Source organism: the organism of the source record quoted next, unplaced genomic scaffold (assembly GCF_019419815.1).
Source record: "Pyrus x bretschneideri cultivar Hongxiangsu unplaced genomic scaffold, Pyrus_bretschneideri_v1 Contig19, whole genome shotgun sequence".
NCBI lineage: Eukaryota > Viridiplantae > Streptophyta > Magnoliopsida > Rosales > Rosaceae > Pyrus > Pyrus x bretschneideri.
Window position 1 is genome coordinate 2405129 of NW_025999490.1, and position 17948 is coordinate 2423076.

Sequence of the window (17948 nt, forward strand, 5' to 3'; positions counted from 1 at the left end):
TGCTATCATCAAAGATCACTGCCATATTACCCCCAAATAGGACATAGTAGCCATGCTCCATCATTTGGCCTACACTTAGTAAGTTTTCATCCAAACCAGGAACCAGCAATACTTCATTGATATATCTTTTCCCACGCTGAGTTTCAACCACTAAAGTGCCTTTTCCAGTTGCTTGTACAAGATCACCAGTGCCCATTTTAACTTTACAAGTCACAGATCTGTCAAGATTTATTAAGGTAAACTCTTGTGATGTCATGTGGTTGCTGCAAGCATTGTCCACAAACCACACACTTCTATCTTGCATAGTTGATGAGTGACAAGCGTAAAACATGGTTCCTGTAGTTACTTCTTCTTCCTTTGCACAGTGAGCAACTTGCTTGTGACCATCACAGTCCTTTGCAATATGACCAAAACGCTTTTCACATTTTGGTTTTCCTTTGTATCTGCACACACCAAAATGATATTTCTGGCACACTTGACACTGTGGTTTCACAGAACTTTGACTACTGCTCCCTTGCTTGTTCTGTGAATTGAATATGTTGTTCCAATTTCCTCCTGGATTGTTGCTCCAGTTTCCACTCGGAGACCAGTTTGATCCCTTCTTGTTTTGTCCCTGCCACTTTTGATTTGGCCTACTCTGAGAACCTTTGTAAGTGCTAGTGACCTGATTGTTTCCAACTCTGAGACTACTAAAAGCCCTCTCAGTTCCTGTCAATCTATCCTTTTCATCATGTAAGTCTTCCCTTTTATCATATACTTTGACAGATGCAATGATTTCTTCCACTCTAATAGCATCCAGATCTCGAGTTTCCTCAATAATAGAAACAATGGATTTATACCTCCTACTTAGACTCATCAATAATTTCTGTACAATTCTTTGTTCAGTCACATCTTCACCAAGAGACTTCAGATTATTCACAATTCCAAAAAACCTACCCAAATAGTCATCTAGGTTTTCACTATCTGTCATTCTCATATATTCAAAATCAGCCCTAACTGCTTGAAGTTTTACAGCTCTTACCTTTTTATCTCTTTGAACTCTCTTCTCAGGATGTCCCAAGCCCCTTTTGCAGTCTTCTCATTTCTGATACGAGGAAAAAGCTCATCTGTTATAGCTCCTTGTATAAGACTCAACGCCTTGGCGTTTTTGATTCTGTCTTCTCTGGAGATGGTGGGTGGTTCCACTGGAATTTGCTCAGCCTCGCTACCCTTCTCTCCAGAACCTTCTTCCTCTTCAGGAATCTGCTGCATTTGTACACCAAGTTCCACTACATCCCATAGGTCATGCGCTATGAGGATAGTCTCCATCTTGACAGCCCAAAAATCGTAATTTGCACCATCGAACTGTGGAGTTCGTAAGTCTCCACTGGAAGAACCTGATCCCACCATTTTCTTAGTGAGTATCAGTGAATCAACCAATAAAGGAACCACCTTTATCCCTTATAGGACTTTTCTCTAGGAGGAACCTCTCTCGCAGCTTTACACCCTTCTTCGGAATCAGACCAGAAGCTCTGATACCATGTTTAAAATGGTACCAGGCATGGTGTTTTTGATTAATAATCTTCGTTAAAGATTGAATCTTTGAGTAATAGGTTTTTTAAGAAAAACTGAGATTCTTCGAGAGAGGGAGATGAGGAATCAAACAGTCTGTGTTTTCATTTTAGAAACCATAAAGTTTACAAGGACTATATCACTCTTTTTCTGATCAAAAACAGAACCTACACACTAGAGGCCTAGGAACTCTTCTCCAGCCATTAATGGACATTGGAGGATATCATCCATCCACTTGGAAGAAGATGGGAAACACAGTACAATTAAAAACAGATAAGAACACAGCTGTAAGCATTATAAAAACAGAAACTCAACTAGCCGTTGCACATTTGAACCTAACGGCTACTTGCTAAAAATAGCAAGTTCTTCACCTCTTCGATTTCAGAGTTCTCTTCACTTCTTTCTGCAGGATTGTCATCTGCAGTTCGACATTAAGCTTGTATGCAGCTTAAATCTCAACACATCTAGGGTAATAAAATTAAAATTCAAACCCTTGTGGAGAAGACCGTTAGCAGATTTAATCGAAAGTGGAATTTCCATCAAATCTTTGTTAGATGCAGGGAGAAAAATGTCCACCATCACTCTTTTTTCTATTTACCTTATTCTCTACTTCATCTATCCCCTCTCTTTAATTTTAGCTTCGTCAAATCTCTGTTAGCAGCAGCAACAACAAAATTGTGGGAATGGGGAGCTTGCCGTCTTTGTCATCTCCGGCGTCGCCATCTACATCTGCTTCCAGGTTCAAGAACTCCGCCACTTAACCCATATCTCGCTCTCCTCCAAAACCACAGGTTAGAGCTGGAGACAACAATGGAGTTCTCGATGCGGAGGAGAACAAGCCTGGAATTATTTCTGCATGTTTTGACACTATAAGAAAGCAGCTCATTTACCACGAACCACATAGAGAAGTTCAAGAAATATGAAGCTAACAATAGCCGTTGGTTGACTGTAAAATACTTCTCAAAGAAGAACCGAGAGAGGCAACATCTTCGATGAGAGTGTGACAATACATGTTCAGGGGACAAGTAAAACTATGTAGACTTGTGTTGACTAGTTAAACTATTTTCTCTCCTTTTTTTCACGCAGTTTCGCTATCGAATGTCTAAAAATAAAAAAATAAAAAAAATATAATGTTCAACCCATTCGAATATACAAAATTCAAAGAAAATATGTTATAAAAATATGACCCTAAGGCTCAGTGAAAGCTACAAATTACAATGGCCCTGGCTAGCTAGGGTGTCCTTGTCCACCACAATGACGAGCCAACCAAGGGTTCTCTTCTCGAAGTGGTGTAGTTGTTTTGTTGTCTTGCTTAGCAAGTATTATGGCCGCGCTATTGCGGTGGCTGGATGTAGTATTTATCATTATCAATAAGTTATGTGTTCACATCTTTTAACGGTAACCGTGTGTTGCCGGCACAGATTTATTGCGTCAATTGCTTAATTTCTCTTTACTAAATTACTTGTCTTTACTAAATTACTAATTCACTCTAGACCAATTTTGGTCACTGGAGTATTACCCAATTGACACCTATTCGTTTTATATATTTAATTTGTTTTGTAAGAATCAGTGAAATACAGCCTATCGTTTCTGGTAAAAAAAAAAAAACCTCTATCAAATTGTTTCAGTCGTACTGTGGTCCTTTTCATTCATTTATGTGGAGAGCAGTAATGCACGTCGGTGGCCTTATGATCTCTAATCTGGTATATATTTACCATATGGAGGATAGTAATTTGCTGGGAATGATGAGGAAGGGTGCCTGGACTCAACAGGAAGATGATATTCTGAGGCAGTACGTTGAAAAGCATGGAGATGGAAAGTGGCACCAGGTTCCTCGCGAAACAGGTAAAGAGACAAGTATATTGGCATACTTAACTAGAAAATTAGTTGTCCTTCAGTTTGGTTATCTAGAAACTTGTTATAAATAAAGTCTTTATGTAAATGTGCAGGTCTAAACAGATGCAGGAAAAGCTGCAGACAGAGGTGGTTGAACTATTTGAAGCCGAATCTCAAGAGCGGAGATTTCACAGAGGATGAAATAGATCTAATCCATAGACTACAGAAACTTTTGGGAAACAGGCAAGTCCCTTTATTTGATAAACAAAAAAGAAACCAGCAAGTCATTTTATATTCCAAGCAAAAGCCAAATGCATGCATGTATGAGCTAGTTATCATAAAGATATTACGTACCTTGTAGATTGTATCAAAACAAAAGTACTTCATAAGAAGCTGGGAAAAGAACAGAAGCCTGCCAAGGCACATCAGCCAGTAAATAAGATTTGTTGACGGACTAACACACAGCATACATCTAGAATACGAAAACCTATATGCAAAACTTATGACGCTGGCCAGCATTTTGGGCCTTTTTTGTTTGTGCACCAAGTCTGTGGAGCCAGGATTTCACACTTGAGAAAGCCTCTCGCAAAAAATTAATAAAAAAAATATAGGATTCTTTAGATATAAATCCTTGCAACTCTTATTTTCTTAATTAAAATTCATCTAATTTTGAACATCCAAATAAAATCCAAATTTGAAAAAAACTGCCAAGTAAAAAATATTATATATAATGAATTTACCTATGTGTAAATTTAGGGTTGTGATTTTCACACACCCTAACCTACTTTTCCCACACCCCTTCCTATTTTTTAATACTTAATTGGTATGATACTATTTAATCTTCCATATATACCCTTCTTACTTTTTGATGGTAATTAATGAAAGATTAAATCGGGAGGGGTATATATGGAAGATTAAATAGTAGGATACAAATTAAGTATTAAAAATATGGAGAGGTGTGGGAAAAGTAGTTAAAGTTGTGTGAATATCACAACCCTAAATTTATGATTAGCAAATAATATATATTTTGTAGGTAATTTATTTTTTTATATATTATTACATATATTTGGCACATATTATTATTATAAGATATATGTACAAATAATAGGTAAATTAACTTCAAATCAAATAAAATTGTTTTATTTTGTAAGTAAATTAATTTTGAATCAAATAGTATTCTTTTATTATGTAGGTATTTTATTTTGTATGTGTCAATGATTCAATATCATATATATATATATATATATATATATATATATATATTTGGCACATTTTATTATCATATGTACAAGTAATAGGTAAATTAGTATTAAATAAAATAATATTGTTTTTATTATGTAGGTAAATTATTTTGCATGAATTTTACATATTTCATGCATATGTGTGTGTGAAATAATTTACCTACATTAATATGTAAAGTATAGTTTTATTGACTTAATTAAGCAAGTATAATAACATATAGTAGACATGTTTTATGTTACCATATAGGCAATGAATTTATAACGTTAATGTTTTATTTTTTTTATTTTTATTTTTTCGTGTAAAATCATTAATTCTCCCTTAATTACAATCAGCATGGCATTAATTATGCATATCAAACATTCAAATATGGTTTATAAAAAAATAAAATAAATTCAAATAGGGGTATTTTAGGCATCCAAAATTTTTAAATCTATGAAGTCAAACATAATTAATGAATTTGCTAATATGGAATCTAGCCAATGGGTTTTATTCGAGTGAGAATAATTCTGAAACCGTGATCCTTACAATTTTACTTTTCTTGAGTTACAAAGCCCTTGTAGTTTTAACATATTATTTATTCATTTTGTTTGTGCATGTAAGGTGGTCAATAATTGCTGGAAGACTCCCAGGAAGAACAGCAGGCAAGGTAAAAAATTATTGGAATAGCAAGCAACGAAAGGAGTTGGAATATATGAAGGATAAATCCAAAGAAAGAACAAAAGCCACATCCGTCATAAGACCTCAACCACGGAGAGCTAGAGTTGCAATTTTTCAATCTGAAGAGAACTGTAGCAGGTTATTACAGACACCATCACCACCTACAGAAAACGCTATTGATTCATGGAAGGCCATGTTGCATGATACAGACAATGTTGATGGAACACCATTTTCTAGTTTAGGGTTAGGGGAAGACCTCTTCACAAACTTTTGGGTTGAAGATATTGCACAGTCGACAATGGTAGGCATGAATTCTGCTGATGAAGGGTTACACATGAGTGGCAACTTTTCCTTTAGAGAGAACCTTTGGAATCTAGAAGAAGAGAGAACTAAGATTTAGAGGTCCCAAGTCTCAAGCAATCGTCGAATTAGTTGTACTTTGCAGACAATGTACATACTTAATTAGTAAGTTCCTATATGTGTGTTTCAACTTATCATGCGGGGTTGTCTTACAAAATTTCTGCTTTGTACTTATAATGTATGCAACACTAATTGTGTTTGTATAAAAAAGTAGTTGGTGTAACAGAATGCCAAAATATATACACTTCAAATGAAGGGCCAAAGTATTTTGGTGGGACGTAGCTTTGAAAGACATAGATTTGTGTTTTGGCTCACCAAAAGTGGCATGAAGAATAAGTATTGATGCTTAAGCGAGTGAACAACTGCTTGGATGACCTAAAACAATGCCAAAAGTGTTACGAGTGCTTAGTTTTTTAATATCATTTTAAGCTTTTCACATATAGTTTTTAGTACTGAAGTGATAAATAGATAACTTTTTTAATCTCTCACACTTTGTATCTGTATTCGTTTAGTTTATTTAATTCGATGATTATAATTAAAAAAAATGATGTATAAATGGCTATAAAAAGTGAAAATATCATAACATTTTGGAGACAAATACTTCAAACACAATAATTTTTTTTTTTTTTTTAAAAAGAAGACATTCGCTACTAAAAATCAATTCAAAGAAAACAACTAATTAAGCGATTGAGAATCAATTAAAACAAGACAACTAATTAGATCGAGTACTTAATTGTCTGCAAAAAAATTTAATGGGAGATTTGCAAGATTTGGAACGAGTTGACCATTTTCACTCAATTCTCTTTCGGAACCCTACGTGAATGAAAGAAATGACGAGCCCTCCATTGCTGATCGACACCTGGCATTGATGACTAGGAGAATCCCTGTTTTCTAACACAATTTTGGAAAGTGACGCAACTTCAAATCCAAACTGTCTCACTATTTTCAGCTGTCCTTTTTCTATTCCTTTCGTGGAGTGCAGTCATGCACGTTGCTGCCTTGTGATCTATAGTTTTGTGTATGCGCCGTGGGATCACCTACCTCTGGTACACCTCTATTACCGAATCCCGATCTTCTCTAGAGCATATTTGTAAGGATTTTGAAGATTTGTGAATCCTATCGATTCATCATATATTGTTTGGTCAGAAATTATTTTAAATTTTTTATTTAAATTAAATACAAACCGTACTTGATAAAAACTGACCGAACGATGTACGATGAACGAACACAATTTATGAATTTTTAGGATCTTTACCAAAAACATCCGGAAAGGATCCTGTTGGCTGTTAACCCATCATATGGAGGAAGGAGGATATATAATAATTTGCTGGGAATGGGGAAAGGTGCCTGGACTAAACAGGAAGATGATATTCTGGGGCAGTACGTTGAATAGCATGAAGAAGGAACTTGGAATAAGCACAGAGAACCTGGGGTGAATTTGGAATAAAAATAGAGAACTTGGGGCAATTTTCTTTTATACATATTTCTTGTATATCTGAACAGATAACATAAGGAAACCTCTATATACTCACACAAACAACTCTACCTACTCTACATCTGATATGAGACAAATTGACTCACATCAACACTCTCCCTTAAGTTGATGCATAGATATCTCCAATACCCAACTTGAAAAGTGAGTCATCAACAACACGTTTTGACACAACATGTGTCAATACATATGCCAGCTATTTTGAAGAATTAATGAACAGAACCTTGATCTGTTTCCATTCTGGATTCTCTTTAATGAACTGTATGTCCACCTCCATATGTTTTGTTCAATCATATTGAATTGGATTGTTTACAATAGCTCGAGCAACCTGATTATTGCAAAAGGGTCTCATGGCACCCTTAGGTTTAAAGCCTAATTCAGTAAATAACCACCTTAGCCAGAGGAGTTCACACACGCCATGAGCAATGCCTCGATACTCAGCCTCTGCAGAAGATCGCGCAATTACATTTTGTTTTTACTACATCATGTATAACCAGATTGCGCCCTACAAAAGTGAAATAATTTGAATTAGAGTATTGAGCTGTAATTTTTTCTGGCCCAGTCAGCATTAGTAAAACCCTCAACACCCAAGTATCGTGCTTCTTGAACACCAACCCTTTTCCTGGACTCGCAAACTTTAGATACCCCAAAATATGCATTAGAGCCCCCTATGTGGTCTTATTAGGTGAATGCCTAAATTGATTAACAACACTCACTGCATATGCAATATCTGGGCAAGTGAGTGACAAATAAATCAGTTTTTTTCACTAAATTTTCATCTCTCTCCTTGTTAGTCGGCACTTGATCATGATATATACCAAGATGATGATTCTGAATAATAGGAGTGTCAGATGGCTTACAACCAAGCATCCATCTATGCTTATGAAGAATAGGGTATGATCAGAATTAGCCTACCAATAGCCAAAAAATTTCTTAGTTGTAAGGTTCTAAAAAATGTTTGGCGCTAGTCGGGCGGTGGGTTAGCACCTAGCGGTTAGGTGGCTAGGGGGGATCTAGGTGGGCACCTAGGCGGATTTAGGTAAATTTCTTATATATTATATAAATTAATTAAATTTACTATATCAGACATAAATAATTATTGAATAATATGTTATTTATTATAGAAGAACATACATATGTGAATGTTTTATGTACATATCTAATATGCTTGCCTAGTAAAAAAAAAATATTATCTAAATGATTTATAATTTATAATTTATATAACATTTATATACATATAATATACATCCCAAACTTTTAAAACTATAAAAAAAACCCACGCAAGTGGGTGGTTTCATATTTAAAACCAACTGATTAGTGGGTGGTTTCATAATTAAAACCACTCTTTCACATCACCCAAGAACCCATCACCAGCTTTTGAATTTCGTTTCTTCTTCTTTTCCCTTACCCTTTCAGAACCTAATCTTTTAGTCTCTCTCTCTCTCTCTCTCTCTCTCTCTATCTCTCTCTCTCTCTTGGCACTCACTTCCCTCATGCCTCATCTTCGTTCTTCTTCTTTGGCCTTTCACTTTCAGAACCTCAAAGTTGGATCTCAAATTCAACCTCTTTCTCTCTTCCCTCATCTTCACAAGGACGCAGAAATTCGCCGGAGCTCTGCTGTTATGTACGAGATCGGAAGTTGTAGATCTAGTTGCAAAAATTGTAGCGAGATTCAAACCGCCTAGACGGCTGCCTAGTGCCGCCTAGCCCGCCTAAGTCTTCCCTGCCTAATTGAACGTTTTGGTCTAAATTGTGTCGGAGCATATGCGACCGCCCAGCGCCTAGGCGGTCGCATATGCCGATTTTTAGAACACTACTTGTAGTGAACCTTCCATATTTTTAGACCATACAAGGCCTTCAACCTGAACACATTTCCTTTCCTAGTCGTATCACCAAAGCAAGGAGGAAATTCCATATAAACCTCCTCAGCTATATTACCATGCAAGAAATCGTTCTTTACATCAAATTGTTTGACTTACTTCCATTTTCGGAGAATTTATAGTGGGGTGGCTAAATGCGTGCAATTCTAAAGAATATAATTTCTTCAAGAATATATCAAACCAAACGGACTCCCAAAGAATCATGGAACAGAACAGGAGCCAAGGCACACCAGCCAGTGAAAAACATACGTTGATTAAAAACACAGAACCCACAATATTACAAAACCCTGAAGGAAAAATTTAATATATTGACGGAATGTCGGGGTGTTTTGTGTGTGTGTGTTTCAACCTGTGGCGGGATTCTACTTTTGGTGTTAAAACGTATTTGAAAACCCCACTAACAACACCTTTTTTTTTTTTTTTTTTTTTGAACAAATGATATTATCTATAGTAAAAGGATGTGAGAGTGAGCTAAGAACAACACCTTAATTAGCTTAGGAACAAAAGGTGAGAAAGAATAAAAGTTCACAAATTAGTTAATTAACCCTCGCTCCTTAATTGGATTCAAAGTAGCTATTTTAACAAACATTGTATGACTTTATTGAAGAAAGTTGAGGTTCCATCATAAAATCAATTAACAATATGGGAAGTAGCCCAACCTTATATAAACTCATGCAAAGTCCCTCCTCCCATCAATGTGGGACTCATTCTTAATATGCCCCCTCACGTGTGGCGAATTTTTAAGCCTAACACGTGGACATATAACGGGGTGACGTGGAGTGCGTGTGACCGTTTGGCTTCACACGTGAGATAACTTAGCTCTGATACCATGAAGAAAGTTGGGTTCCACCATAAAACCAATTGACTAGATGGGAAGTAGCCAAACCTCTTATAAGCCCATGCAATGTCTCTCCTCCATCAATATGAGACTCATTCTCAACACTTACAAGGGCTTGGGTTATTCTCATATTAATTGCCAATTAGTTTTAGGATAGTGTCAACTTTTTTTATGGTATCAAAGCATGTATTGTCCTCGTGTTAGACCTAAATGAGGTCACACTTATGTGAACGTGTTGAGAGTAGTCTCACATTGGAGTGTTAATAGACCTTGCATGAGTTTATCACGAATTAGCTACTCCCTATATTGCAAATTAGTTGTAAAGTGAAGTCTCTACTTCTCATTTGTCAATTAGTTTCTGAATTTAATTATGTAAAACATAATTATGCCCTCATGCTTCCTGGATGGTTCCTTCCCTAGTTCCAGCAGGACATTATTGAAGTGGAGGGGTTCAAAGAAGTTGTCCTTGAACGATATAAGGAAAAAAACAATGTTGACCGATCGGAACAACTTATCTTGACTTAAAAAGTTAGGAGGTGCTTCAAATCAAACAAAATCATGACAAATAGAATAAGAGATGCCCACGAGAAATTTTCAGAATGTCAACAAGGCCGGATACCTCTAGTGTTATAATATAGTTGGTTGAAAATTTTATTTTTCGAGTTTCCAACTAATTGTATTATTACACTTCGTATACTAAGCCGTGTTCTTGACACTTTATCTCTGCAGACACAAAGTGCACATGAGTAGGTAGTTAAAAGAAGATTCATAGACCATGACAACTCCTTGAGCTACCAGCTTGTTGGTGACTGGTTCTGCGCCCTACTTCAGGCCATGGACTCTTCCTTGACATGTTTCAGTTCAAGTCTACCTTACAGAGTGAAATATATATATACACACACACACACACAGAGCTTAGCTGGTTGATTGTCTACACCACGCTATAAAAAACATTTCTCAAGCAAAAAGTAAGCAAATATATTGTAAACCCGAAACCGAAAACCGAAACCCTAGCTACGTAACTGTGTGCACAAAAGATGAAAAGAAAGGCATGCGAAATAGCAATGGGAGGAAAAACAAGAGAGACAACAAAGTAAAAGAGAGCGAAAGGCTTCTCAAGTGGGCAGTACTTATGCTTTCGGGCACTCTTCGGCGGATGCTGTTCTCGTTCGCTACATGCAATCAGACAAAACACATGATGGTTCTGTTAGTGGGGATGAAGTTGAGGAGCAAATTCATAAGTTTCGAGGCCTAAAAAACGGGGCAGCAAAACAAGCGAAAGATAGAGATTATCGATGTTGATGATCTGGAAGAAGATGATCATAAGTTGGCGGATTAGAAGAAGTGGATTGAGGATGAGTGGACAGTATGCTATGCAGTTGAAGACAAATATTCGGCGCTTCTTCAGAATAACAAGAAGAGACGGAAAGGTAGGCATGCTTTGGAGGACGTTAAGGAGCAATGCGTCTCCATCACGCCGTCAATTCCAATATTTGAAGACTTGTGGTCTAATTTTGAGAGTGATCATCATGTTAACAACGATGGCGGCGAGGGATCTTTCTGATATACAAACTTGGAAGATAGCGAGGCACAATGTGTCTCGAACCAACCAGTATCGCAATCTGAAGATATGATTACAAATTCAGCCCTAAAATTTGAGAATCATCATCAGGGTGACAATAATTGCGACGGGTACTTTCAGGATAAAGATTTAGAAGATAGTAATGTGCTATGTGTCTCGACTGAACTAATATCAAACTCTAAAGACATCTTGCCTCATTCATCACCCCTCGTCGGTGATCGTCATGGTAGCAACAATAGCCGCGAGGGATCTTTCAGCTGGTTATTGATTTGGAAGATGACAAGGCAGAATGGCTTCCGTACCAACCAATATTGAAATTTAAAGGCATCTTGTCTAATATTTCAACCCTCAATTCTGACAGTGATCATGGTAACGACAATGGTGGCGATGAATATTTTTGGGATAAAGATTTGGAAGATGCTAGTCCGCTACGCGACTCTACTTAACTAATATCAAAATTTGAAGACATCTTGCCTAATTCTTCACCCTTGATTAGTTTTGAGACTAATCAACATCATGATGTTGTTGGTGATCACCATGGTAACAGCAATGCCAACGGGGAATCCTTCAGCTGGTATATTGATTTGGAAGATGATAAGGCACAATGTGTCCCGAACCACAATGACGGTGAGAGAGATATTTGGAATAAAGATTTGGAGGATGGTAAGGTGCTATGTGTCGCAATCCAACTAGGATCGAAATCTGAAGACATCTTGTTTAAGTCACTACCCTTGAGTTTTGAGAGTAATAATCATCGTCATGCAGTAGATGGTGAACATGGTAACAACAATGGCGACAACGGAATCTTTTCGACCAAAGATTTGGAAGATGCTAACGCACAATGTGTCTCGAACCAACTGATATCAAAATCTGAAGACATACTGTCTATATCAACCTTAAGTTCTGAGAGTAATCATCAGCTTGTGGTGGATGATCATCATGGCAACAACAACAATGGCGGCGAGGGATCTCTTTGGGATGAAGTGTTGGAGCATGCAAAGGAAGTGAATAACATTAATAATCCCAACGGACGCTTCAGTTACTCAAGAGGAGTTTTGCTCTCCAATCTCGACCATGATGTTAGCTCTAATGTTTTTTTTCTTCCCTTTACATAATATTTTAGACATTTACGGGTGACACTTCTGTTTTTTCATTTTTCTTTTAATTTAATAAATGTAATTGTATCGCCATTCTCATTACCTACACCCCAATACGCTACCATGGCATGCATTCTCAAACGAATAACGCGAATCGACAATAAATAAAAGTACAGAAACAGTCAAATCCATCGTATATAAAGCATAACTTCAGTCTCCATAACTAACATAACCTGTTTTAAACAAGTAAGAAATGTGCAGAGAAAAATCATAGTCTGATGGGAACCAGGCTATCAAAGACCAAGTACAAATTAAAATGAAGCGTAATTAGACCTGCTAGTAAAATGGCAGAAACTGTTGGTATTCACAAGAGTTTACTAACTCAATACCAAAATATGTGGGTGATAAGTTTACAAACTCTATCACACCTCTCACTTTCACTCTCAATAAAATTGGACAAAGAAATAGAGAAAGGAGGGAAGCAACAAGCTTTGGTAAAACACTTGGACTTTGATATATGAAAGAAGTAGCAAGCTTGGTGATAACAAACACTTTGAAATATTAGAAGAGTTTACAACTCTTAAAGCTTACAAGCTGAAAATGAGAATGGAAATGGGATTTGGATGAGATGATTTAAGCTTAGCAAGATGGCCTATTTATACAAAACAGAAATTGATAAACAATGCAACAACACATGCAATGAATGGGGTGTTTAACTTCTTTACACCCTTTAAAACACATGCAAGAACTTTGGACAGTCTAGCACACATATGCAGCTATCTTTCCAGCTTGCAATCAACACTCTTTCGGCTAATACACAGCAGCACACTGCTGTCTTCCTGCTAGCACATCACATGGCAGCACACTTGCTGTCTTTCATCACCATTTCAGCTAGCACATGGAGGAAACTTTAGTCTTTGTAGTTGCAGCATGTGTGGATACAACCTGTAAAGAAACTAACAGCTAGAAGCAACCTTTTACAGCTTGTTTTTATTTGAATTTCCAACAGAAACAGTCGTGCATTGGGAGGTAACGCATAAAAAACTGCGTATTCTGTACAGAACTGGGCATTCTGCAAAGAAATTCCAAATCCCGTAGATGTATAAAAGCTTTTTGCTTTGAGAGCACTGGATGCACCGATTTCATCAGATACAAGGTCTTCAATGCATCAAAAGTCAGACAATCCATGGATAAACATCATTATCCTCAACCTCACGGCAGTCATCAGAACCACTCCCATAGTTGAAGTCATACTCCTCATCATCTTCTACTTTTCGGTTACCGAAGTCATAATCCTTATCATCATCAGACATCAAATCTATATCCGAATACCCAAATGGGTTGTCTTCATGGTAATCAATTGCAGAATCAAATTCATAGTCAAGGGTGGAATCATCAGGAAACCACAATTTTTTCACTTGTTCAGCACATCTTCTTCTCAACTTTCCTCCCAGCTTAAGATTGAAGCACTGCCGAAGATCAAGCAACTCGAGCTGAGGACAATGGTCAAGAATGGCCAGCAAGCCATCGTTCGTCAGCTTATTCCCAAAAAGCTGGAGGTGGCGTAAATCATGCATCGTTCCTGCTATAGCAAGTGCATCGTCGTCACACTCTTCATCTGACCATCTGTACCACCGGTTGTTAAATTTGAATGATTTCAAAAGAGGGCAAGAAGACCCTACAACTTCTAGAGGTTCATGTGAGAATGCACAATACGAAATTTCAAGGTCCTCCAAGAGTGGAAGTTTAGAAGCCACTTTAGCCAGTCCCTCATTCGTTATGCCATCGCAACGGACAAGTCGGAGACGTTTGATTCCACTTGAACTATTGAAAGGTGATAGATTAATATGTTAGGCAACTACAGAAAGACACATAGGAAAGAAATTCTAATCAACATAAATTACATAATAATTCATTGGCATGAAAATATGGAATTTCTAGCATACATATATGTATATTGTGTCTGCCCTTGTGTGTGTGTTGTGAATCATATCAGAGAGAACAGATGCTCAATAAATATACGAAAAGAAGGCATCACTTAAAAGGCTTTTGTAGCCAAAATGGTCTCTAAAATTAGGTATAACTCATCACTTTAGTCCTGACATTGAAAATGGATAAGAGTGGTCCCTAGGTCTTCAATCATTTTGGTCATTCCGTAAAAAATCTCCGTTAAATGGAAAAGCAAGTGGAGGGGTTGATTGAACAAAAATAGCTCAACTTAACGGAGATTTTTTCACAGAACGGTCAAAATGAATGACGGTGGACAAATTTAAGGATCATTTCTATCGATTTTTAATAACAAACCAAAATGAAAAGTTATTTTAATCCTAAAACCATTTTGGCTAAAAAGCCATAATTAAATATGTGACAGTATACTAACCAAGAAAACTAAACCAAATACTAAATACCAACTCTTTTCTTGGAAATTATACGCAAAACACATCACTAAATGTCTAGGAAAATCATCATCCCAGGAATTTTCATACATGCATTGCAGCGAATGGTCTAGTCAGTAACCCAAGAAAACAAGTTTGCAGCACAAACCCTGGACAAGGTGAAGGGTGTTCGTAAGAACACAACTAGGTCGTAAGGACGAAAAGGGCATCGGCCACGTTTCCTCCTAGACTTCTTCTCATAAGGGTTAGTTAAACTACACAAGCACATTGGGACTCGCCCTCCAACGCAGTTCTTGAGATGAAGGAGTCATTAGGCTCAAACAAAATTGGTCACATTACCAAAAGACAATGACTTGACCAACCTTGAATTACAACTCCCAAATGTGAAACAACTAAACTAATGTTGAAAGAACAAAACCCGAAAAGCAAACATAGAACAACTAAATTGACATTTGAATACCAGTTGGTGATGTACGTGAGAAGCTCATCGGAGCTGAAATCTTCGACACTGATACAGACCAGATTTCCAGAGCTGCGGTCAACGGCGTGGCGGCACATCTTCTCCAAGTCGTAATGAATGTGTTTCTGGTGATCAAGATCGCGCAGGTCGATGGTGCACCACATCAGCGGGTCCTTGCAAATGTTGTTCCACGTCGCGCACACCATCTGAGCGCTCGTCAGGATTTCGATGGCTCCGAGCCGAGAGAGTATTGAAGCCGTGACGTCCTCCGGCAGTTCCGTCCAGTTTCGGCCCCGGTCTGGAGGGGGTCGAGCGGAGGAGGCCATTGAGAGTGGGGAGCTGCTTGATTTCTGTTCCGGTTTTATTTAGAACCCGCGCTATATATACCTAGGCTCAAGGGTTAACTCGGGTGGTTGGGTCACGTTGGGTTCGGTCGAACAACCCAACTCAAGCCCAGGTTTAGATTTAACCAACCCCACTTGCCTCAAAGACCATCTCCAATCGCATCAAGCTCATTATGCCTAAATTAACTTATCAACATCAAAGTGCTTTCGTCCCGAGAGCCAAATTTCTAACAACACCGTATTGGCGTTTGAAATTACTCAGTCTTTATTTAGGAGAAGAAGTAGAGAGAGATTCTTGGCTCTTAAACTCGACATGAGCAAGGCGTACAATTGCATCAAATGGGGTACTGGAGCAACTCCTGATATAACAGTAAAGGGAAGACGTGTAGGCGGATTGACTCATCACGTTCCCATTGAAATAGGATCCACACAAGAAAAAACACTTGTCATTTGTTCGTAGGTATAGGGGTGCAACTCGGACGGGTTGGAATGTCAACCTAATCCTAACCCAACTTTTACAATTCGAGCTCGGGTTTGAGTTGGGTTTCATTCTTGGGTTCGGGTTTGATTGGGTTTGGTTCGGGTTGTCCAACTTTTTAAAGTTTAATCTTGTAACAACTTAGTTTCCAAGAATTTCAAAAAAAAAAAAAAAAAAAATTAAGCCAAGTAGCATCAAAAGCTAGTTAACTTTAATTTCATAAATCAATCTACTATAAAGCTTTAGGAATTATAGATTATGAATATGGGTTGACTAATCAAAACCTCTTATTCCCTAAAAGCTTAAGTAATTATAAGGGTAATTTATTAAAAAAAATATTAGAAAGGGCGTTGGTTTTTCGACTTGGCTTACCTGGGTGTAGTTGAGTATTAATTGATATGGGTTACAATCTGGTTAGATTGGGTTTGGTTAGTCGGATTGGGGGGGGTTGGGGATGGACAAGTAAATGATCAACCCAACTCAACCCAATCAATGAACGGGTTGAAATTAGGTTGGGTTCGAACGGGTTATAACTAAAAAAAAAAAATCACTTGTTCGGATTTAAAATTGTATTAGACATGGATGGATTCGGATTAACCCAACCCAAGTTGCACCCCTAACCTATTCCTCTTTTGTGTCAAAGGCCTTTCGGCTCTAATTGTGAGGCGGGAAGAGGAGGGCCAGCTCCAAGGTGTTTCTATTTGCTAAGGAGCTCCTTCTGTTAATCACTTGTTGTTCGCGGATGACTGCTTCTTGTTTTCAAGGGCTAGGACGACAAATTGTAATACGATTAAGGAGATCCTAAAGTATTATGAGCATGCCTCTGGACAAGAAGTCAATTTAAGCAAAAGTACGGTATGTTTCAGCCGCAACATCAATGGCAATATGCAGGAATTCTCTTGTTGGTCTTCTCGTTGTTGAAAGAGTACATAGACATAAAAAAAATTGGTACACCGAACCATTGTGGGTCGTAACAGGGGAAATTGTTTCAATCACATCTATTATACTCGTTCGGCTGAACTCGGTTGCGAGCTGGCATATGCCCGCATTCACAAGTACGTAGCTAGCTCAATAGTTACTAAATCTGTGCGTCACGTAAGCGTTGTAATTTTTAAGGTCAACACATTTATACCCTATAATTTATTGTAAACACTCCACAAACAAAAGTAAGGCAAAACTCTCTTTGATTGACAACAGGATGAAAATATAACCGTAATACAATATAAATTTTTGTTTAAATAGTTTCATAAACCCTAACAGCTAAAAGAAACACTGTTCATCTTGGCATCATCAAGTTGAAGTATGTGGGGTTGAGGCCGGGAAATTGCCTGGTTGGGTGGGGTTGGGGATGAGCTGGCCGGTAGCGGTGGGTACATATAAGATTAAAAAATTAAAAATTTAATTTAATGGGTACTAAACTTATTATAATTTTATTTTTTATATTTTGGAAATGTTTGAATTGAAAATTAATTAGGAGTTTAATAAGGATGTGAGTATTAAAACTCTAAATCAATTACTAATTTTTATTATAGAAATTATATAACTTACATGTAATTCATTAATATATTAATGCTCACAAAAATTTAAGAACAACAACAGCGGCACGTGTGATTAGTAGACTTTCAATGTTTATAATCCAAATATCAATACTGATTAAGTTGTTTGCTTTCAGTCTCTAAAATCAACTTTTCTTAAGAGGTTTTAATCATATAACCTATGGCTCTGATACCACATG

At 37.3% G+C, this 17948-nt stretch overlaps 2 protein-coding genes across 2 annotated transcripts; one reads left to right on the plus strand and one right to left on the minus strand.

Annotated features, from left to right (window-relative positions):
* The first annotated feature begins 3154 nt into the window (after positions 1–3154).
* On the plus strand, positions 3155–5778 carry LOC103952399 (transcription factor MYB1). The gene is made up of 3 exons (XM_018648715.2): positions 3155–3396; positions 3501–3630; positions 5230–5778. The coding sequence occupies exons 1-3, from the start codon at positions 3207–3209 to the stop codon at positions 5684–5686; spliced, it is 777 nt and encodes a 258-aa protein (XP_018504231.2). The 5' UTR covers positions 3155–3206; the 3' UTR covers positions 5687–5778.
* A 7787-nt stretch (positions 5779–13565) lies between these two features.
* On the minus strand, positions 13566–15738 carry LOC103952400 (F-box protein SKIP19-like). The gene is made up of 2 exons (XM_009363991.2): positions 15392–15738; positions 13566–14359 (listed from the first exon to the last, which is right to left on the minus strand). Exons 1-2 carry the CDS (start codon positions 15715–15717, stop codon positions 13711–13713), a joined length of 975 nt encoding a protein of 324 aa, XP_009362266.2. The 5' UTR covers positions 15718–15738; the 3' UTR covers positions 13566–13710.
* Between the last annotated feature and the right edge of the window lie 2210 nt (positions 15739–17948).